Source organism: Nyctibius grandis, chromosome 3 (assembly GCF_013368605.1).
Source record: "Nyctibius grandis isolate bNycGra1 chromosome 3, bNycGra1.pri, whole genome shotgun sequence".
In the NCBI taxonomy this organism is placed as follows: Eukaryota; Metazoa; Chordata; class Aves; order Nyctibiiformes; family Nyctibiidae; genus Nyctibius; species Nyctibius grandis.
The window spans coordinates 33643053-33666440 of record NC_090660.1 but is presented as its reverse complement, the minus strand read 5'-3'; the positions used below and the strand labels follow the sequence as shown (position 1 = coordinate 33666440).

The window sequence follows — 23388 nt, the reverse complement described above, 5'->3', positions numbered from 1 at the left end:
CTCAGAATTAGGTGACATTAATATTAAGTCTGTCTGTGTAACCTTAGTGTCCCTCCTTTAACCTTAACTCTCTCTCTTTTGTGCAATATGATAAAGTCTCTAGTTATAGTGATCATACTCTGTTTTAGTTTATTTTCCTTCTAAGTTTCAGAGCTCAATTAATAGAGCAGGTATACTACCATTCACTCTCAGTTCAAATTCTCTTTTGGAGACAGGACTGTTTAATTTCCTTTTGCTCTTTTTATCTTACTCATCACACTAGTATCCATGTGCCATGCAGACTTTAATTAATTTCTCTGCACAGTACTCACATGAGATGAAAAGGTGGCATTACCCTATTGTAGAGGAGAGCTGATGTGCGGAGAGTCAAGGCATACTAGTGACCAGTTAGACCACACAGGATCCCTTTTTTTAGAGGACTAAGCATTAAATAGCATTTCAGGTATCAGAATGCAGCTCTCCTTTTCCTCCAAATTCTGTTCTTGGAAGACATTTAATCGTTTTGGCTGAAATAAAATAATAGAATGATCATGGGCATGATACAAATTGTCACATTTGGACTGCCACCTAGCAAAGATGTATAATTTCTCAAAGCTGTAAGCAATTGAAATCAGGGGTTTAAAAGGGGTCTTAAAGAATGAGTGGTTCCACCAGCCTCTCTGAGAGCAGGAAAAACACTTTGAAATCCAAAACTTTTTTTTTTTGTATTTTGAAAAGGTTTTAAATGTATTAAAATATTTTTTAAATGAAAGTATTTTAAAATGTAAAGGGAACTTGTCAGTTACAAAGCTAAATAAATACAGACTTGTCTGGGACAAAAAGATAAAATATCCTCCAGAGGTCTGAAAAGGATTTTCCCCTCCCTTGGGTTTCTGTTTCAGTAGCCATGAGAGAGGAATATTTTTTCACGTACAGCTAGTGGAGGGCATGGAGGGTGGGGGGACAGAACCCTCCTGAGATCAGTTGATGCTGTGGGTCTGGACAGGGATAATCGTATCTCCTCCCTTTCTCGGAAGAATTTGTTACCTTTGGCTCTGGTTGGGGTAGTTGAAGCTATTGGGAAGAGAAGGAGAAGAGTCCTCTTCGTTACCAACCTGAGAAATACTTGCTGTTTGCTACAAAACTGTTAGGGTTTTGATGAGTTAGTTTAAAACGAAAGCTTGGAAGGATAGGGGTGGGTGAACTTATTCTGCTTAATTTTCAGCCAATTCAAATTCAAATGTTACAAGGTTTTGTATTCCCACTTTGGAAGGACAGGAGGGAAAGAGAAGTCAATAGCTGGAGAGAATTCAGCGATGAAGCTGGTTGGAGGAAATAAAAAAACAATAGTGAGTGGCAGAAGGCAGGCAGGAAGGAAAGAGAAAAACTGTAATGAAAAATAGCAGTGTATATATGTATTATATGTACCTCTTTGTACATAAACACGTTCTATATATTACATGTCACTTGTAACTATCTCTGAGAAATATGGGAAAGTTTTATTCTGTCATTTATAGGATAGGTTTTATTTTAGCTGGGTAGGCATGTGTTTTACTTTTTTGAAAACAGAAATGTAGTTTTAAGGGAGAGGAAAGTAGAGAAAGGGTTAAAGTGACAGGGAGAACTTCAGGGATGAAAAATTACTTAATTAAGACCCAGATGTCTGACAGATTTGCAAGCCTCTGCTTCTTACATAGTTTTGCTAATTTCCTTCCTTATCTCTGGCTTTCCCTTTCCCCGTGTTACAGAAAACTCTTCAAATTTGGATACTCTCATGCACTTTTTTGCTGGCACATCTTCATGGAGGGAAGATACTAATGATATTATGGCTAAGTAATAGATACTCACAGTCGTTATAGAGCAAGAATCCAGATTACCCTTTCTGTTAAACTCATCCACTGGAAAAATGTTGTATACTTTGGAGTTGTAGAATATTTTACATGTTAGGAAGCAACTTGGATTGGTAAAGGTGTAGTGCTAGCTTCCAGGAGAGAAAGGCTCTGGTCTTTGCTCTGTTTCTTGTTTTTCTGTGTAAACCAAGAGAAGTTATTTAACCTCACCGTGCCATCTTTTGACTTGCGATGTTATATGGCGCAGGTGGTGTGGCTGTATTAAGATTTAAATCATGCTAGTCCACTTTCCTCACTATTTCTGGCAGTGCTGTCTGCCTGCGGGCTTTCCTGTTGAGAAGCTGCTGCCAGAGGCCCATGCGAGGAGGAGGGAGCGGGGGCATCCTTCCAGCTGTATAGCAACTACAAGCTGCTGCTTATGCAGCAGGACCCTGAAACTGACAGATGTTGGGGGACTTTTGGAAGCTTAAATCACCCTGGTGTGTAACGAGCTTAGAGATTTTTAGCATTAAAAAACAAAATTATAATAAGCAAAAGCATTTTCATTTGCTTTCCATTTAGATTTTTGACCAGTAACCATGGAGGACTGTAAGAGGACCATAAACCTAGCTGCTGCTGAGAAATTACATAATTTTCCTCCTCGTCTATATTTACAAGTTCTTATTTTTGATTGGGTGGTGTTATATCTGAAGGCACTACTGGACCTGTGTGTTCTAGGATTGAAAAATAGTTTAATTCAATCTCTGATTATTTTTATTCAGCACAGATATAAATGCAGTCTAAAGACCTTTGTAAGTTTGATGCAGTCCCACAGAACTAGAAATAGAACACAAACTAAAAAACTTGGAATAGACGTGATACTTGAACCTTGCTCTCAAAAAGTAAGTGCAGCTTTTCTTTTATTACTCATTGAAGAACATAAAAAGCAAGGTTATCTGGCATTTAACAGAATATGACCATGTGCTTTTTCCTTTTCCTAGTTGCCTGCCACGTTCAGAAATCTTGCATCAAAGACAAGTGATGACTTTCTTACCTAACCCATCCTAAGTTGGTTGTTCAGTCTACAGTTTGGCGTTTTAACAGGGTTTGGTCATTCAAACATTAAAATTTTATGCTGAAGTTCACAGGAGGCAGCAGCAAAGGAGAATCTCACTGGTCAGGTCATAGTTTAGGTGACCAGAAAGTCCACCACTTAACTAGCTGCTTTCCTGCAGCTGTTACATTTCTTCCTCGAAAGGAAATATAAAAAAGTCATGTAGCCTTAGAAATATAAAGAATGGAAAAATGGTCCCTAAGGTTTTGTAAACTATTGGCTAAACTGGAAAGTAGTTAACTCCACATTTGAAGAGTATTTTGCTGCATCAATCACAAAAACAAATATATAAATACCTTGAGTTAACTTAATGTCATCTTTCTGGCCTGGTTGAATAGAAGGTTGTATTGAAAAAGGATGCACTTTCAGCCATACTTTCTACAACTTAAAATCATTCAGCATCAGTCTCCTCTTTAACACTTACTTCTACGTTGGGTATATACCGAGGTATTTCTCTTTCTAACATTTATGTAAGAGGAGAATATAGTGGATTCATTTTGAAGAGGAGAAATTTGGATACGCACATAAGAGTTGAAGTAATTTCCCAGTACCAGACTGAGAAGACTATCAGAGCTGGGAAAGGAGCCCATGCACTCCAAAGCCCAGTCTGGAATAACCGTAGTAGCAGCTTTCCACATTGATCAGTCCCTGTTAACTGCTTAAGACACCTGTGAGAAGCTGAATGCTCTCCATGTCCACTGAACTGCCTCATAGCGGTCACTGATTCCCTGCGTGTGCTACTGCACGGTATGCCTGTCTGGATTTGACTCTGTTATCTACAATGGCTCTATTTTCCCTCCCCAGCTAGTAACAAATTTGCAGGAACTGTATTCTCAGGTCTTTTGATACAGCAAACGTGGTGCAAAACGAGTGAGACTTTCAGGTCACATTCAATTAACCTGAGAGGTATCTACTGCCGTTTCATCTTGCCTGCTGCCCCTCCAGCAGGACATGGGTCTCCCATATGTTCCATATTATGTCTACCAGCTCCAGACAGATGTCTTGAATATCCTACAGTATTTCAACTGGCACCAAGTTTAAATAACTGAATCTCTTCCTCAGTCCCTTCTCTGCAGTTTACGTAAGTCTGTGTTGTATTTAAACAATTATGGTGGGAGTTGTGGTCTCTACCTCTGGTACCATACGTGAGGCTCACCAGAACTCCTGAGAAGTGCTCAAAGACACTTGGGTGAGTTTTATCATTTGCAGACCCCCAGGTAAAGCTGCTCTAACTATAACAAAATGGCAGCTTCTGTCATTGCAAATCCATTGTCTTACCACCGGTTTGGGTTTCTTTTCAATGCAGCATTTCCAGCTAGGTTTATCAGAGAATTTTCCTCTATTTCTTAGAATGTAAACTTGCTCATAAATATCCGTCTCCCATGACACTAATTTGATGAAATGCTGCTGTAAATTTCATTTTGTCTCCAACAGCACAAATGACTGCCAAGGAGTAATTATGCGTGGTAGCCTGAGCTCAGTGGAACACTAAAGGCAGTAGTTTAGTAGTCAGTTTGCTCCATTCTGTGCTCTTGCACAAACCTCTGCTAATCTACATAAGTAATAAGTGTGCAGGCTTCCAGGGCCCATGCACATTTGCTGTTTTGAGCTTGGACTAAATGCTCACCAGTGCTGTATTTTTAGTGCCTCATGTTTTACCAGAAAGGCAGAGTAAAGGTTATCAAGTTCTTCCCTAAGTCAAAAAAAGTGTGTGTGAGAAAATACCACTGGTAATGTTTATTCAGAATATAAAACATGGTATCAGAATAAGTCATATTTTTCTTGGATTCTGGCCAAAACAGAGCTGTCAACAAAAGAAACGTATATAGATTAGAAGGGAAGAAGGCTATGAAAAAAAATTCCTTTTGTTTTCCTTTCCCAAATACTGTTGTGAGAAAGAGTTGTCTTAGGCATATTTATAAATCCTGTGAGCTACTGGAAACTGCCAGACCTTCACCTAACAAAACAGTATCACACTTTAAATTCCCGATGCTAAGAATTTTAAGAAGAGCCCTGTGATTAATTTATACCTTCTGGCTTGCTTTGTAGGTGAGTTTGGAGATGAATTGAACAATAGATCTTTTAGGAATTTGGAAATGCAAAAGAAAAGATCTGCTTTTTCTGAAGATCCCTCTGTAAGAGCAAATAAGAATCCTTTCATTTTCACTGCATTGTTCTCTTTCCTTCAGAAAAAAAGTCTGTGAATTGGATATTATTATCCCAGTTGTCTAGATAAGGAGGTAGAAGCTGAGATTGAGACGCAAATTATGTATAGTCACTGCATAAGTGCACAGAGGATAATGAAAGAGAGCTCTGCTGACTGTTGTGTCCCGTCAATTTTGCTATAAGAGCCATTGAAAGATTGCCATTGATAGACATGAGAAAAGAGCTGGTCAGTGCAATGGATTCACTGCATGTTTGGAGCCCAGGAAACCCTGTTCCGGTCCCAAATACATTTTTCTAGATAAATTACCCATAAAATTCTCAAGCCAATAGTTTCCATTGTTTCCTGGAGAAAGCCCAGCATGGACAACCTTACTAATACAGATTTTGTCTGTATTGTAGAACAGTTGGGCAGTAGATAGAAAGATACGATCAGGCACTGAAAAGGTGGTAAGCTGGCATGGCCTTCATGAAATTAGGTCTTATTCTCTGATTGATATGGGTTTATGCATTTTTCTTCCAAGGTTTTTGAAACAACTTCTTCACAGTACCTTAGAGAAAGAGTCTCAGTGCGTGTCAGTACTTTGCTTCCAGCTGTGGACAACGATCCTGCAAGACCAGCTTTGTAAAGAAGAAAGCAGTATTTGCCTTCCACACTGGATAGACCTGTTGCTTAGCCTGGTGTAGTTTGAATGATTCTCCCATAAAAAATGCTCTCTCTGAGTTTGCAAATAAATTGGTTTAAAATGCACTCAGAGGAGAGCAAGTATTTTTTATTAATTTTGGAAAACTTTCCACTGGAAATACAGTATGAAATTCAGTCGGTTCATTCTTTTTACCACCTTCAAGTTGAGCTTTTTCTTTGCCAGACTTCTATCCCAATCCAAATGCTGCACTAAGCTTAAATCTTTTTGTCAGATTGCTGAAAGGAGTGGTCTCATTGATTTGCGTGTGTGTGTGTGCACGCTTCAGAGTACAGTAGGATTGCAGTCTCACAGCACCAGTTGCCTCTGCTGGAGACTTTGACTGATTTGTGCCACCTTTCTCTTAATCCAGCAGGAGAAAAACACAGTTTACCATGAATATTGCAGTGTGGGTGCTGGGCCTGAGCATCATCAGTTCACGTTGGCTTCTGGGGATGTTCAGGGCCTGTCAAAGCTCGGGTCAGTGGCAAATGTTGGAAGAAATTGTATTCTATTTGCAGAGCACTGTGTCTCTTCCTCTGTATTTAAACAACCAATACAGATTTCTGTCTTAGATTCCAGTTTAGGAAACCACTTAGGCACATATGTAGCTTTGCCACCTTGAATTCATCCCTGTTTAGGAAAAGGATGTGTATCTGAAAAAAGTTTTGGAAGGCTTCCTTGCAGATGTGTTTTGCTGTTTTCATAGAATCATTTTGGTTGGAAAAGACCTTTAAGATCATCGAGTCCAACCATTAACGTAGCACTGCCAAGTCCACCACTAAACCATGTCCCTAAGCACCACATCTACACGTCTTTTAAATCCCTCCAGGGATGGTGACTCCACCACTTCCCTGGGCAGCCTGTTCTAGTGTTTGATAACCCTTTTAGTGAAGAAATTTTTCCTGATATCTAATCTAAACCTCCCCTGGAGCAACTTGAGGCCATTTTCATTGATCCCACATACGTGAACTCAGCTTTATAAGTGCAAGGCAGTTTAGGTTCCAGGACCGCTACAAAAGACATAAAGAAAGGAAAGGTGAATGCAAAATAAGTAAATAAATATAAAATAAAGTAAAATAAAATACCTGATGCTTCAATACGTGCTCTCAGTTGCTCCTGTTATGGGCAAGGAAAAAATCAAACAATAAAGTAGCAAAAAAGGAAGCTACGCTGTTGGACATAATTTAAATCAATGTCAGGAAACATTCCTGATTTTTTGTTCAGATTATCTCAAAGGGCAGCAGAAAAATGGTGTTTTTCAGGTAGTGTTCGGTAAACTACCAAAAAAATGTCATCTGTTACTGTGTCTGTGATATTAAGGGTTTGATCTTGAAAAGGACAAGTCTGCTTCACCTGACCAGAGTTAGTTTAGGTGTGGCTAGAATGGAAAATTATTTTTTTCAATAGGCTAATCACAAGGGCAAAACTTAGATACAGTGTCACAGACAACAATGTCTTAAATTCAGGTGAGGAACAAGTTAGCTGGAAAAAATGAATTGCCCAGTGTGAAATCCTAGTTTCAATGGTTTAGATAAAAAAGCTCTGCTGGTCAAGATTTTTCTTCCTAAGGAACAGAAGGTCTGTTGTGTAATAGGTTGCCATCCGTATTTTTTTAATTTTAGTTAATTTTTGTTAGGATTTTTCTTAGTTTCATCATCTTCTTTTTTTCTTTTAATAAGCCAAGACAACACTTGGCACTCATTCTGATTTCAGATTTGGTTTAGATGATTGTACAACTTCATCAAAAAACACGGAATTATTTTCTGGCAAAATCAGGCCCCTCGATATGTTTCATTAGAAACAGCTCTCAAGGGATTAGTTTCTCCTTCCTCCTCCCCTCCCTCCCCTCAGGATGCAGGGTGATTGTCTAACAGTACTTGACTGTATTTATTTTTCATTGACATGCAATTTTTATTTAAGTAAGGTGCAGATATATTGGCACAGTGTGTGCACAGGATGGCTAGTGGTCTGCTTTAAAATTATATGGGTATGCAAAACGTTTGCCTTGGCATACACAGCTTTTCTGCAGCCCAGCTGAAATGCATACTTCACAGTGAAGCCAGACCATTTCTTTGCGACAGGCTTTATTAATCCTAATCTTTTGATTGCCAGCACACTGAGTATGCTCAGGCACCACAGAGGCCCTGCCTAGATGTGGATGTGTCAGTGTGGTGGTGTGTGTCTCCAAGGCTGCATATTTTTCATGCTTTGGGGAATGAGTTTCAGAACCCCTGTGGAACCAAAGGGGCTGAAATGATAGTGTGTTTCAGAGCAACAGTGCAAAGCGAAAAAAGGGGGAGACCCAATCTTTTCCTCCTCTTTCATTTAGCAGGAGAGATGAAGAAGTGACTTCGGCTAAGTGTGAGAATGAGGATGTATTCGTTGCTGCACAACTCCAGCAGACTTTGGCTGGCCTGGATGAAGATTTAGAAGGTAGGCAAGTGTGTTAACTCTAGGGTACAAAAGAGAGAGGCATAGCCAGGAGATGCAAAGTTAAACTGTACTCTTGAGACATCTGTACATTTCCCACTAAGATCACTGGGAACAACTCACGGGTCTAAGGCAGAATGTGTTCAACCCAAAGTGGCTGCTCTCCCTTTGCTTCTGAGGCAGCCACTACTGATAGACTCACACTGAATATTTTTCAAGCTGCTTATCAGATTGTCATTGTATTTCAATGTCTGCTACCAAAAAGAGATAAACAGCAGTTTATGGACACATTTTGTGGGCTGAATTTGGTATAATTTCATTGACTTCAGTGAAGCTAAATCAGTTGTGAAGTTAGCTGTTTTTAATGAACGATGCCTCTGTTTTGTATTTTATCATAATGAAGTGGAGAAGGGGGGGACATTTTTGTACCCAGTGCCTCCTCTGAGTTAGCAGATGTATTTTAAAATTTAAAAGCGTGAAAGGAAACAGTGGGAAGAGATGAAATGTCATATTGTGCTCCTCTTTTTCCTACTGTGAATAAAAATATTTCTCTATTAATGGTTTGTCACCAAACGATGTTGAATACTTTTTTAAAACTTCCCAACTTTATTTCAGTACTTCTGCAGTGGACTTGGTTCTGATTTAATTTCTGTGAGTTCTCTAACACTGCAATTTCTTAGCTTCTGTGTAGTAACCCTTGATTTGTACCAGCAAATTTGAGTGGAGAGTTAAACTTCTTGCACAATGAGGCTTCTGGAATCACTGGTAATGAAGGGTGAGAAGAATGGAGAAAAAATACAAGTACTGTTTCTTTGTTTGCTTGCTCAAGGAAATCCTTCAGCTGGGCTGTTATTACTAACCAGGTCTGGGAAACATAATTTGGAGTTGCTTGCTGTTTCTCAGAAATGTTTCTCCTTTGGAGTCATGTGGTGAAATGTTTATCACTGAGAGAAGTTAGTCAAAGATAAGGTATGAACAATAGATTAAATTCTGCTTTCAGCTGCATTTGTATGTTTCCCACTGGCTGAAGCAGAAGGACGGCAGGAATATTTGGCTGATCCTAATCAGCAACCAGACAATAAAAAGGACCCAGATCTCTCCTTTTTTGTAATACAGGGATAAATATATTCCTGTTAGTTTTAGTGTAACTAAAATATCTGATCCGCTTAAGCTTATACTGGCTGTTTGTGTAATTTAAAGTCATATTGCCTAAATACTGCCTATATGTAATGTTGTATGTGTATTTTGCAGCAGTGGATGGTATAAGTAACTCTGACTCTGGGTACATCAATGAAGTCTTGAGCCCACACATAAGAAAAGTTGAGGCTGCCCAAGATGTTACCCTTTCTGTTCCAGTAACAGTCATAGATGATGCTCCAGAAGTTAGCACCTCTAACTCAGCTGGAAAACAAGAGACAGAGACAAAGGTTTCACAAAATATCTCAGCTGACTCTGTTAATACAGGAAACTTTACAAATAAAAACAACAATGCAGGTTCCTTTGATAAGAGACACACAGATGGTGGAGCTGTATGCATATCCAAGGACCTAATATATCAGCAATCATCTGAAAACAGATTCAGTTGCTTACCTGTGGAACAGAGGAGAGATATGTTTGAATCTCTCACATCCTCCTTCGAAAAAAGAAGTGAAAAAAACTTTAGACTGGACCACCCCCACCAACATGGTGTGAAATCTGAGGAATGTAAATCTAAGCTGACTCCATCTCACTCCAAGGCCACAGATGAAATCAGTACAGCAAAAGAGAAGATAAATCCATTTAATGAATGTAGTAACAGGGAAAGATCTCTGAAAAAAAGTAAATCAGAGTTAGAAATCAAATGGCCACCAGCAAAAAAACCTGAAGTACTGGAAGTCCCATCAACACCCACATGGTGCCATCGTGCCCAGAATTCAGGAGCAAACTACGAACCTAAAATGGGTTTGACAACCTTTAAAGTTGTCCCTCCCAAACCTGAAGTAAAACATTTCGATAGAGGAGTTTCACTCTCCACTGGTGCCATTAAGATAGATGAACTAGGCAACCTTATAGACCCAAACAGTGGTGTCAGTAAGCACGTACCAGGTACCTTTACTGATGAAAGTGAGGAAATGCGTCTTGGGAAAGTGAAGGCATTCTGGCGGTCAAGTTCTATGGAAAAGCAAAGTGATGACTCTGCTGAGCATCCTCCTAAAAAGTCGGCAGTCACCACAAACTCTAAGCCCTTTACTATAAAACATGAACAGAAACCTGTCTGTCTTGCAGCTCCAAAACCTGTAGCACCACAAACTGTTACTACCCAGGTAGCTGAAAGACAGTCTGAGAATGAAAGGACCAAACCACCTCTTCCAGTTACACGGTCTCAGGTAACACCACTAGTGACCCCAACCATTAATAAGGACAAGCTGGAGCTTCCATTTTTAAAGCCACATAGGAGAACTTCAAGTCAGTATGTTGCCTCTGCCATTGCAAGACACATCAGCGTAACTACCTTTAAGTCTGACTCCATGGAATATCATGAGAAAGGTGAAAATAAGCAAGGGGCAGGAGAGGTTAAAACCGAAGCAGAAGTTTCACCAAAAAGATGTATTATTGTGGCCAAATACAGCCCTGTGGAAACAGAATCAGGAGAAACAAGAGAAACACTTCCAAGTATTTTTACTTGCAGTCAAAAAGCATCCCACAGGTTTACACCTGGTGATAATTCTGGCGTGGAAAACAAAGTAGTTAACATCAGGGCACCATATCAAGCAACTCCTGCTAGTTTCTATAAAAAGAATGCCAGTGTCCCACTTACTAAATCCTCTTCAAAGGATAACAACAGTGGAGAAGATGATCACGGTTTAAACAGCAAACAAAGCATAGCAGAGAAAAAGATGCTGTTTGACCAGAAGTGTGAGGCTTTGACCCATACTAATGCAGCCTCGTCTCTCAAGTCTCCTGATCTCCAAGGAGGAGATCCTCTTTCAGATCAGGGAGGTCTCCAAGGGGGATCCTCTTTCAGCTCATCTTTGCGAGTCACTAAATGGCCTCCTGCTAACGGTGCACAAGTTAGTTCGCTTAAAGCTTCACCGGGGCTAAATGGTGCAGCAGCAAACGCAGAGTCAGAACAGGAGGAGAAAACTGATGATTCGGATATTAATGCTATCAATGAACTGGATGTTAACGTGCAGACCAATATCTTTGGACCAAAGAAGAAGTTCAAACCTGTTGTCCAAAAACCAATTCCAAAAGACACGTCACTGCATAGTGCCCTAATGGAAGCCATTCAAACAGGAGGGGGAAAGGAGAAACTCAGAAAGGTAAAGTGGAGACTTTTTTTCTTAGCCTGTTCAGACTGCAGAGCCCTGTATTCACCCTGTCAGACATCAGAGGTTTTATAACTGGTACAGTTGCTGGTGAGCTGGAGTACACAAGGCATTTGAAAAATTTATAATGGCAAAATACAGACCAAGCCACTGCTTATTCTGCACATCCTGTACATTATGCAACACCATTACTGCTGCACTAGCTAGAAGAGGCAGAGGGTGCAGAGATACAGCATAAAGGAGAGGTAACTGAGGTTAGCCTAAGAGCCAAACCCGCGTTTCAGTGTGTTATGTAAAAACAGGAACACACAGCATGGAGAAAACTTGTAAAGACCTGCAATGAAAGAAAACTGCATTTTGTATTACTAGGTGATAGTAGTTTGCCACTAACTTCATGCTCAGGGGATATGAGACTGCATCTCTAAGTACAGCATTACTACCTACACATGTCCTCACCATTCAGAGTAAGTAAGGGTTGTAAAATCAGGCCCGAAAGAAGACAGACTGATTAGCCTCCATAGCTTGCATTCTGGTACAAGTGCCAAAAATATTTTTGATAGTGTTTCCAAACTGTCTCTGAGTAAATATCTAATAACAATGTGAGGTTTATTCTTTTCATATTCTAGGTTTCAGACAGTGCACTAAATGGCAATCACAGAAAACCATCATATGCTGAGCCAGAAAATGAGCGCTCAGCCCTACTAGCAGCAATTAGAGGCCACAGTGGCACCTCAAAGCTGAAAAAGGTAAGAAGTGAAGATGGTAAGTGGTCTTTTAAGTGCAGTCTGTTCGTACTGAGTGTTTTGAGTAAACCCAGCTATGCCACAAACTAAACGTTGTGCTGCAAAGAGAAAAGTTGAGGGGGAAATAATATGACACAAGACCAGATCTGACTTACGCAGATAGCATAGCAGGTCTGATCCTATCCTCTGCTATAAACCCTAACACTCTTTCAAATGGTGTGCTTTTAGCTGAGAAAGAAGCACATAGAAATCCAAACAAATTACAGGGAGTGTACATAGAAGACATCAAATGTTCATCATTTTCACATTTAGGTGGGGTTTTTTTGCACTTTAGGAGTATGCAGTTAGATTAATATATGTGCATTACCTACGGTATGCATCCAATCCCAGTTACCTGAAAACACACTAGGGCTTCTTCATGCGTGCTCTTCATCTGGTGCATGCAAGTTGTATGCAAGTAATTGATGTTGATGGAACATCAGCTTTCACCACAGCAGGATGATTCCTTCTGTCTGAAAGATTTACCTAGTCATTAAAGCATCTCTTATTCCTAATAGCCAAAACCTGCATTGTTCTAGCCTTAGTTTTCACTCAGTTCACTAATCCAGCCAAGGTTGTGTATTTGGCAAGGAGGTTCCCGTTTCCCTCGTGCAATGACTCAGGCCATTAACACATATCCAGATAGCTGGCAATAGATAGAAAGAATCTCTTGCCTGTGTTAGGGAATTACTTCGTCCCTCAAATATCTTACTGCCCTTGCTGCAGGTAGGGTACAGCTTCCTCTGAGCCTGAGAGCAGGACGTACCAGGCAGCATCCACCTTCACACATACTTAACTGCATTCTGCATTCGTCGGGAATAAATGTAAATTTTTGTAAAAGAGGCTCTGACAATGAAGTGGTGGTGTATTATCAGAGACTTTTTGGAATACTTTCCTTCAGCAGAGAAGCTTTTGCCATCATTTTAAAGGAAGTTGCCTAGAAACCACATGCTTCTTTTTCACACTGTGTCACCTGTGCTGGTTAAAGCACCATGTTTGTATGTGTACAGAGCGAGATACAGATGGGCTATGATGAAAGGGCTATCCCTTTCATGTTATTTCAAATGTTCATGTTTTATATGACATGACATGGTTCCCATATATTGTGTGTGTGTGTAGAGTGAAGGAATAGAACATAGGAGCTCTCTGAACGTGGATTATTTGATGGGAGATGAATCCTTTCATTTTTGACTAGAGAAGTTCTGTGCCTCAGTTTCTCTGAGAAAGGAATGCTAATGCATCTGCTTGAAAACCTCCCATTTGGCTCATGATACTGAATTTCCTAATAATCGTGAAATCATTGTAATTACTAACAATTTATCATGATTATTACTAGTAATGTTGTTAACGGCAAAAACATTTTTTGAGACAGTTAATGGAAAAGCTGGTTTAGTCTGAAAGATTGCCTCCTCCCCCCTGCATTCATTTAAAGTAGGATGAGTTTCCAAGCTGGTAATTTGTGAAGAAATTTTAGTTTCAGAAATTCTACAGAAACATGCTTGGAAGAGCAATCGATTTTCTTCTCAGTGCTTTCATGTAGTTCCCTCTGGTCCTATTGTATTTTATTTGTTTTTTTAGTATGGCTGGAAACTTTAGGTTTAATAGCATTTTCTTCAATGAAGCCACATCTGAGAGCTCAGATCTAGAAGAGCCTCTCTATCGTCTGAGATTATGTCTGTGCAGCCCAGACTGCAAAAAGTAACGAGATTCCTGGGTGGCTACTGCAGCCTTAATATATCTTCCTGATTCCAAAACCCTTGTGGTTGTTTCCAAATGAATACCAAGTCCAAGTCTCTCTCTTACCTTACATGCCAAGAGGAGTTACAGGATGCTGGAGCTCACAGTAAATAAAGATTGAATTTCTGAGAAAGAGTCAATGCCAAATCCTTGATGCTGGTAATCAGCCCAGCTGAGTGATGTGAGTGAGTAGTAACAGATGTTCAACCCCATGAGCAAACAAAAGTTCTACGTGTTTTACATCATTCAAGCAAAGTGAAATTGGGGTACTGAAAGTGCATCAAATGTCAAATAATGACAGTTTAGTTATGCTTGATATTAATTACCTCCTTTCAACTGCATCATGAGCAGATCTCCTCATTGGCCTCTGAAGAGCTGCAGAGTTTTAGGAATGCAGAACTGTCCTTGCAGAAGGCAGGAGACCCTCAGGAAGAACAGCTTTGTATCCCACCTGCCCCCGCCCAGCCACCACCACCACCACCACCACCTCCCCCTCAGCTGACAGCAGCAGCTCCTAAATCCTCTGACATGGCTACAGGTAACCCTGGGGAGGCAAGGCAAGCCCTAATGGAGGCCATTCGCTCTGGTGCTGGAGCAGCAAAGTTAAAAAAGGTAAATGTACTTTTATATTTTATTGTGGATGAAACAGCCTAGGCTTGCTGTGCTCTGAGAGCCATTTGTAAGCTGTTCTAGCCACACATTTCTTTCTCCCATGAGAAGAAGGTAGATGCACTGTTTTCTCTGACTGAATCAAAGATCAGGAGGGTATTTCAAACCTTTGAACAGCTATTAAAACATACTATTAAGACTAAAACATGCCTGTGCTTGTATGCAACTGTATGAATAGTCAATACTTTTTTAAAGAGAACATCAAGAGCATGAGTATCATTTCAGAAAGCATTTTCATGCCCTTTTCATTCTTGTGAATCTGAGATAATACAGGATGTCCTTTAGACAAGGTGAACCTAAGGAAGATCAGATGAGACGCTGAAGCAAATTTAGAGGTAAGTATTCTCTCCTAGTTTCAGTAGCGTGTCCTAGACCTTGACTCCCAACACTTACACCTTGGTCACATGTGCTAAGAGCTGTCAGTAAAATCCTGGGGTCGTTTTAATGTCTGTCTGAACTTTATTAAGAGGTTGATGTGTGTTTCACTTCTGTGGTCAGCTATGGGTCAGTCAACTCCCAGACGGCTAAATGCTCAGTTGCCCAGGTATCATCTTTGGAGTAAGTTCACTTACCTCTTTGATCAAAATTTGTTTTTCCTAACCTCAAGTTACACTGCATTTCTTGGTAAAGAGAAGGAGATCAACTGGCCTTAGTGGAGTCATCCCAATATTACTCTGCAGTATCCAAGAATAGACTTTGATCCAAGGACTTTAGGAAATGTACAAAAGCAGATGTAGTTTTCCCAACACATGATTTAGCTGATGCCAACAACAAATGTGTAAATAGGCTTTAACCTTGCTTACTAGTCCTCTTTAAAATAAGTCAAAAATATGATCAAATTTTAACATTAAAAAGTAGCCAAAAAAATCTTGTTTCTGATAAATGAGAAATTCCACAGAATCATACAAATGGCACAAACAAATCAGTGTTTCAGGGAACTTTACATCAGCGTGCAAACAGAAATCTGGACGTGCAGTTATTTCGCATGTGAAAAATTTCATCGATATTATGCATACTATTATGAGGAGTGGCTTAGGTCACTTGACTTGTTCAGCTTAGACAAGCGAAGGCTGAGGGGTGACCTCATCGAAGGCTACACCTTCCTCAAGGGAGGCAGCAGAGGGGGAGGCGCTGATCTCGTCTCTCTGGTGACCGGTGGTAGGACACAAGGAAATGGAATGAAGCTGCGTCAGGGGAAGTTCACATTGGACATTAGGAAAAGATTCTTCATTGAGAGGGTAGTTGGTCACTGGAACAGGCTCCTCGGGGAAGTGGTCGTGGCACCAAGCCTGTCAGAGTTCAAGGAGCATCTGGACAACACTCTTAGTCATATGGTTTAGTTTTAGGTAGTCCTGTGAGGAGTGGGGAGTTGGACTCGATGATCCTTATGGGTCCCTTCCAATTTGAGATATTCTGTGATTGTATGATTCTAAGACTACAAATTATGAAGAAATCGTACTCCAAATCAAGCCTTTATTTCCCTGCTTCACCAATTTAGAGAAAAAAAGGGCATTTGGACATTCAAGAATACTTCATGCAGTTGTTTTCTAGATCTTTCCAAATTCTTTGTTCTTCCAACTACATTACTCTTGCCAAAGTCTCTGAGGGGACCTGTAGCTCTACTCATTAAAACAAGTCTTTATCATATCCTTGGGGATTTATTTCAAAACAGTTGGATAGCCGGTGCAGATCATGAAAGTAAGCTTGATATACTGATGTATTCTGCGATATACTGATGCGTTCTGCTAAATACTGTGCCTGTCTTCTTTCATTTTCAAGACAGAGTAATTTTTGGTAGTTTTGACATTGAAATGACAGAAGAGTACATCTGTTATTGTGTAGGTCTTTTATGAAAATAAAAGAGAGCAGCATTTTGTCCAAGATAGAGTATGATTTTTTTTTTATTGTGTTGTCCTTCCAGATACTGGATATGCAAGCTAAGTCTTGTATATGCCAAAGACATCATATCACTGACATCTGAGATCTCATGCCCTTGATCACTGATAAAAGTAAAAATGTTGCCAGAGTTCTCAGAGAGTTCTATCCAGTGCATATTAATATCTCTCCTAGCTTGCTGCGTTAAATGAGAGCTGAATTCTGATCCTTCTCTGCAGCTGGGCAACTTGTGACAGCAAAAGTTGAATAGGTAGAGGAGAATATATGATAGCTGCGTGTCAGGGTTTTCTTCCTTTACAGCTGTAGAACATGTCTCCAAGGAACAATGAGTTTTTGGTAGACAGTGGCTGGCAGGTGGTTTTGTGCCCGGGCAGAAACAAGCTTTTTTCTTTGTTTTGCGTCCTCTGCCAAAGATCTGTGATGTCATGATTTGGAGGTGTGAGCGCAGAGCCATTTTTGGCTTTGCTTTCTACAAGATTTTGGTTGCAACTGGACAGCAGAGTAGGTAGTTCAGTTCTGTAGTTGTGTCTGTTTCTCTTCCATTGTCTTCTCCAAGTTAGCTGGAACAAGGGCTTCTGATGGTGAAGTCATTCATTTAGCTAATATTGTGGGGAACTGGGAAGAATCTGCATTGCGTAGTTATGTATGATTCAGTTTGTGCTTATTTATGAGGGGTTATTTGCAATGGAAGCAGATCAAATGGGGCTGTCAGGGGAACGAAATATAAAAATTAACCAATTGCCTAGATAAGGAGCATCCCAACAAACATTTGAGCTCTATTAATATCTGTGAAAAGGCAACTCCTCCACTCCACCCCTGATTACACAGCTGTTTGTTAAAGTCATGAACTTTAAGGTTAAAAGATCCACTCTGCAGGAAGGCAGGAGAGAAATTGCTGCAGGCTGACCCTGCCTTGCTGGGAGTCAGGGTCTGCACCACACAGGCTGTAATTGGGTCACCCAAAACAAACCAGAGCAAAAATAGGTACTTGAGGGAAATGCCAAGTATAGGTAAGATAGCAGGCGCACAGGCCTCCTGGCTGTTCTTTAAGCCATTTCTTGGAGTACTGCGCCTGCTTTGGCAAATAAATCATACTTTGTTTTGAAGAAACGGCTTCTGTTTTATTGCACACTGTTGCTGTCCACAGACTCCCGAAGGAAAATTCTTGTGGGTGCCAAGCCCAGCTGGGCCTGCTCAGTAAAATGGTTCATCCCCAGTGCAGTGCAGTACGGAGACCTGCCAGAAAGTGGTTAGACTACAGATCCTACCCAAAGGGAACAGAGACGCAGACGTGTTACTGGAAAGGGTTGAACTTACCAAACTGGAAAAGACCTGACAATGTGCAGGAAGTAACCATTTTCTTCAGTTTTCAAAATGGTCTGTTGAGGAACCTGTCAGGTGTTTAACACACCCAGAGTAAAACAGCAAGTCAGAGAGATGGCACCAAGTAAAGCCACCAACCAGGATGGCTGACCTACTTGAGAAATGAACGTACCTCACTAGCGAGGAGCCTGCTTCCCAGCCGTGCAGTCTGCCTCCTGTACAAAGGAGAATCAGTTGATCTAGGAAATACACAGCTGATCTGAGACCAAATTTTGGCTAATTCTGGTGATCAACATTCAGGTCATAGAGCTGTACCGTTTGAGCTTCTGGTGTTAAAAGTTAACTAGTGTTTTCCTTAAATTGTATGAAGCAACTTTAGTCATGATTTCACGTACTTAAGATCTCTATGTTTAGTTTTTAAACTTTATTTCTCTCAGAAAATGCAAAATAACCTAGCTAGATTTCTGAAATTCTGTGTATCATTGCATGTGTATTTTTGTGTCTGTGTAACTTGCCTTGGGATTTACCATGATTATCTGTGGAAAAAAAACATAACTACACATGCAAATAACCCATTAGATGTCTAGCTGTAGGTATAGTTGCAGCACAAGCCCATGCAGGATTGAAGATCTTACCAAACAAAGAGAAGCTATAAAAGTTGCCTTTTCTTATATGCCATCTACTCATCTTAGGTAGAGTTGTACCTAGGGATTTGGTAGAAATATTGCAGGGGAATGTGCCTGCACAAGGTGGGGAAGGCGAGTTGTATATCTGAAGAACAGGCTTTTGTTCATGGTAAAATGATTTCTTTAGACCACTTTTTAATGGTATGTGCAAGAGAGATTGTACAGATTTCACATGTTTTCCAAGAAAGATTGGAGCTGTATCTAGAGCAGCCTTTTCTGTTTACTTGCTGCGATTTTAAAAATGAATTTGGCTCCATCACAGTATCCACAAGCGTTTATGCCAGTGTTCAGCATCAGCATTTAGTCACATGAACTCTGGGTACGTGCAGTGTATCATTCTGTTGGCAATCAAATGAGCCAGGTAGGGTAATTACTGCACCCATTACAATGAGTCCCTGGTATACACTGGGATAATTTGAAGTCAGTTGCCAACAAGTAATGCATTGATCTGAATTGTGGCACATTGAGTGTCTTCTACGAAGCACGGCCTAGTTCCATACCTTTATGTCAAGCAGTGGTCTATTCTTCTCACATAATCAGAGATACATAATTGTGAAGGAAGAAATACTGTTTCATATCATCAGTGTCTGTGGGTGCAATGACAGAGGTTACAGACTCAAAGCCACAATTGATGTTGGCATTGGTATGCTGGAAATGGGGCAGGAGGCCCCACTAAAAGGTTCGCTAAGCTTGATATACAGGTAGTCAAATGAGCCTATACAGTGATTCTAGTTCCCATGCACAGTGAGAGACAGTCATTTGCATGCTGTTACTCTATTTGATTTGAAAGATAAAATTTAATTTGAACTCTTCACCTTGCTAATAATTCGTACTGTGACCTATTTTTTTCCCTAAGAATAAAGCTTCTGCCATGGATACTAAGGCCAAAGTGGAAGGTTTAGACTTGATCAAATACATTATTCCTGTTTAGCTTTTCTGGTGACCTTAATGTATATCTCGCTGATAGAATCAATGCTCAGTAACTTTGATTTTGGAAGAGCACCATAGCATACGTATTTAAAACTAAGCATATGCTTAGACGACCTGAGGACTGGGAAGGAAGATACGCATTTGTTTAAGTATTTTCCTGAGTCAAAGCCTTTGGGAGTTCCCTTCATTCAGTCAGGAAGCAAAATACTCATCAATTGATTTTTATGACCACTGACAGCTAACTGATACTGAACAGATTTTGACTGTCAGATACTGTGTACTCGCAGCCTGTGTTTCTGTTCATTCCACAAAATGAAGGAAGTTCACAGAAAAATATGTCACCTATGTTCCCATAATCATGTAATTGGAACCACAATAGCTAAGGATGTATGAGGTGTGGGTTTTTTAAGGAAGGATAACACCTTTCATTAGACCAACTGATACAGCTAGAAAAAAGCAGATAAACCTGAAGTAGCCTCAAGGAGCTGATGAAGAGACCAAGCTTGAAAACAGCCCCACAGGAGAACGTTTGGTTAACAATGTCAGCAGTTGGAAGTTTAAAAATCTCCTGAATGATCATGTGCTTTTCTTTGTTATAGGTCCCTGTGCTCGTTTGAATCATGTATAAAGAACAGGTAATTGGGAAATCTAACCCCGTATGCACCCATAATCATCATTCAAGGTCTGAAGTGGCAAAAAAACATCAAGAAGTTTAGTTTATTCTCTTGCCTACAAGCCAAAATAAGTTGTAGTTAATTTTCTGTGTGTTCCTGCATAATGGTTCTAAGGGGAAAATATGTTGCTCTGCTGTAAAGCTTCTGTGCCAAGGAACTGTGTTTTACCTCCGAATATTAAGGTTGCCAATAAACTATTCTTGTTGGCAGATTAATAAGAATATAAACACTGCAGTCCTGTGTTAATACTTAATTGTGTTTATGGGCAAAATTAAAAGACTTTGCTAGCTATCTGAAAAGTAATACTCATTTCAAGTTGTTAAAATATGTAACTATTTCAAACTATTTACTTGCTTCTTATTTGATTTGGAAAAGGGTTGTAAGGATCAGGGTGAAAACCAGAATAAAGATCTATAAAAAACAATCACAAGATAAAAGTTATGGTACATTACGAAGGACCTAAATTGTCATATGCTGGAGTCATTGGTTTTTAAAATTAGATGAACTTTATGTCTCTGGTGGAGCTCTGAGAAAGCAGGCAATCAATAATGAATGTGAGACAGTGTCTATCGAAAAGTTACTTATGGGATATGACGTATAGAATGCTAATACGCAGAGATATACTGAACCCTAGTAACGTTCATGGCACTTTAAAAATATTGAGACACCTTAAAGGATCTCTTTTTGCAACAGACTGTGAAAGTTATAAATAAGGTTCAGAGTACTGCATGGAGGTGCAAGATTTAGAATTCATTCCTGCACTGCAAAATGAAGTGAAGCTGGTTTATATCAGTAACCAGGACTTTTGTCATCTCTTGTTCAGTCATGCATAAGTTGGCCCTTTGTTTCCAATTCGTATAGTTGTTGTATGTTGTCTCACCTGTATTTATAGCAGTGTCTTTTTCAAATGTTAACTACTTTGGTAGTTGTTGTTGTACATATTTTGAAAATATTGCGTTAAATTGATTAACTTAAAAAGAACAGATGAAAATGCTTTTTCACATTTCCTATATTGTAATGAAACTGAAGAAGAGGAAGTTTGTACATTTACATTTTTATAATCACAGACCGGAGTGGTGGCAGATTCTTTTTTTTTTTTTGAGCTGAAATTTAAAATGTACGGCTATGTAATGTTGAAAGCACAAGAATATTTAGCCATCTGCGTTTAATGTGACTATATATTATGTATTATAAAATATTGATGTCTGTTAGTGCCACAAATAAAAACAAAATCAAAACCTGACATGGCTTGAAAGACTCTTTTTGCCAAATGTTTTTCATTTACAGAAAGAAATTAGAACTAGAGGTGGACTTAAGCAAACCAGCATGATGTGTTTGGTAACTCAGCTCTAATATAAAATGTCTCAAGCCAGGAAAGGGCTCACAATTAATAATCTAGGAACACAGTAGAAGTCACCAACTAGAATCAAGATGTCAGTTACATACGTTTCGATAATAATGCAGTACTGGTAATGATCCAATTCCTCATTAGGGAAGCTAATATATTCAGAATTAAGGTGCTCTGTTACACTCTAGGATAAATAAGATCACCTTTGTTGACTGGTTAGCCCTCTTTTGCCTTAAAAGTCTTCCCAGTATGCTTTAGATGGGAAATATTAACATGTTAAAAATGCTATCACAGGAGAGGATTCAGTCACTCATAAGCTTGAACACTGTGGATGATCCCACCAGCAGCGAATACAGCTTCCTTGGTCAGGTGCTGTAAGATGCATGCAGGTCTTCTTCTTCTTGGTCGTAGTGTTGCCTGAAGGCCCTGGGTCTGTAGTCCCTCCTTACTAACGCCTCTTTAGTGTAGTAATTTGTATGGGTACATACTTTTCAATGTAAGGGATCCAGAACTGGATTTTGAGATTAAAAAGACCCTCCAGGCTTTGCAATGTGAGGGTTCTGGGTCTGGGTGCTCACACTGCATAGAGCTAAAGTTTATAAAAGAGTTATTCATGGATAAACTTCTGAGTATTGAGTTCCCATGGGTAGAAAACTATAAGATTAAGAACAGCTGCAAGATGAGATGTCACCTTCACTGTGACAGCAGAAAAATTACAAAAAATCCCGCTGGCTCAGTCACAGCTCAGGCTAAAAATGGAGAGGGAGTTCAGCTGTCTACAGTAGGAAGCTAGACTGGGTGTGCACTGCCTTCTCTTGTTGATGGGAGATGTGTATGCTGTTACATTGTCATCCAGGTGCTGTTGAATTCCTAGTAGCAGCTTAATTTAATCTAAATGAATGGAACTTTTAATATAAACCTGGTTTTAATGAAGTCTAGTTATAGGTATGACCTTCCATGTAATAACTTTCTATTAATGCTTTTAGCAGTCTTCATTTGGGAAGTAAACATGGGTCAATGTTTTAGTGCCTATCAGGCAAGTGCTTTTGAAGTTCCTCACCCCGTCATCCCCTCTTCCTTCATGCTTCAGGACTAGGGAACTGGGTTCCTACTGGGTAAAACGAATTCAGGAGACGCACTCCAGCACAAATTGGCATTCAGTCCGTGGAACCAGATGGGAGCTCATCCTAAGTTAAAAGAAAAACCCTGAAATGTGTCTGGTAAAAACATCGTGTCCTCAGCACCAAGTATTTTGATCTATATATCTGCTGTTATTGGTCTACCCTGTTTGCTAGTGCAGACACAGCGCCTGTGTCTAGAGGTTTTTGTGCCACCTAGGTTAGTCTCTGACATGTCCTTTCATGGCACTTGCAGCTGGGCAATGCGCATGCTGGTTTCTTTTTTGAAGGACTGAAAGAAGGACAGTGAGCTCCCCTTTTCCCCGGTGTATCTCTCAGCCTAGATTTTCCCCACATACTCTTACCTCAGTTCAGCCAGAGGAAAGAGTCTGATATGTGCCCGATTCATCTGGTCCTTTATATGTCTTTTTGAGTAAGATATTGAAATGAGGTGAAAAATGGTATCACTGAGAAAATTGAATGGAGAATTTGGATTTGGTATCTTTATTCCTTGTACAGGTATAAATCAATGTTCAGGGCTTAGAGAAATCTAGTCTCATGTCTGAAATAAAATTTGTAGGTCTCCCCTCCCCTTTCATACATGTTTTTATTAACATTTTTTTTTTTTACTGAGCTCAGAGTATTAATCAACCATAAAGCCAGCACTAAATCGCTCTGATTAGATATTTAATTTTAAATCATATTGGCTGTCTGCA

At 39.8% G+C, this 23388-nt stretch overlaps 1 protein-coding gene across 6 annotated transcripts in view; it reads left to right on the top strand.

Annotated features, from left to right (window-relative positions):
* COBL (cordon-bleu WH2 repeat protein) overlaps positions 1-21415 on the top strand; it is a 166593-nt gene extending 145178 nt beyond the window's left edge. For 4 of the 6 annotated variants that reach the window (XM_068397271.1, XM_068397274.1, XM_068397270.1 and 1 more), the window contains 5 exons: positions 8101-8204; positions 9453-11503; positions 12136-12255; positions 14380-14640; positions 14962-15003. In XM_068397271.1, coding sequence (XP_068253372.1) covers positions 8101-8204; positions 9453-11503; positions 12136-12255; positions 14380-14640; positions 14962-14982 — 2557 coding nt within the window. In that variant the 3' untranslated portion in view covers positions 14983-15003. Of the gene's footprint in view, positions 1-8100; positions 8205-9452; positions 11504-12135; positions 12256-14379; positions 14641-14961; positions 15004-20131 lie in introns of those variants that run through there. The other 2 variants (XM_068397272.1, XM_068397273.1) reach the window with 2 other exon arrangements.
* Positions 21416-23388: the final 1973 nt, after the last annotated feature.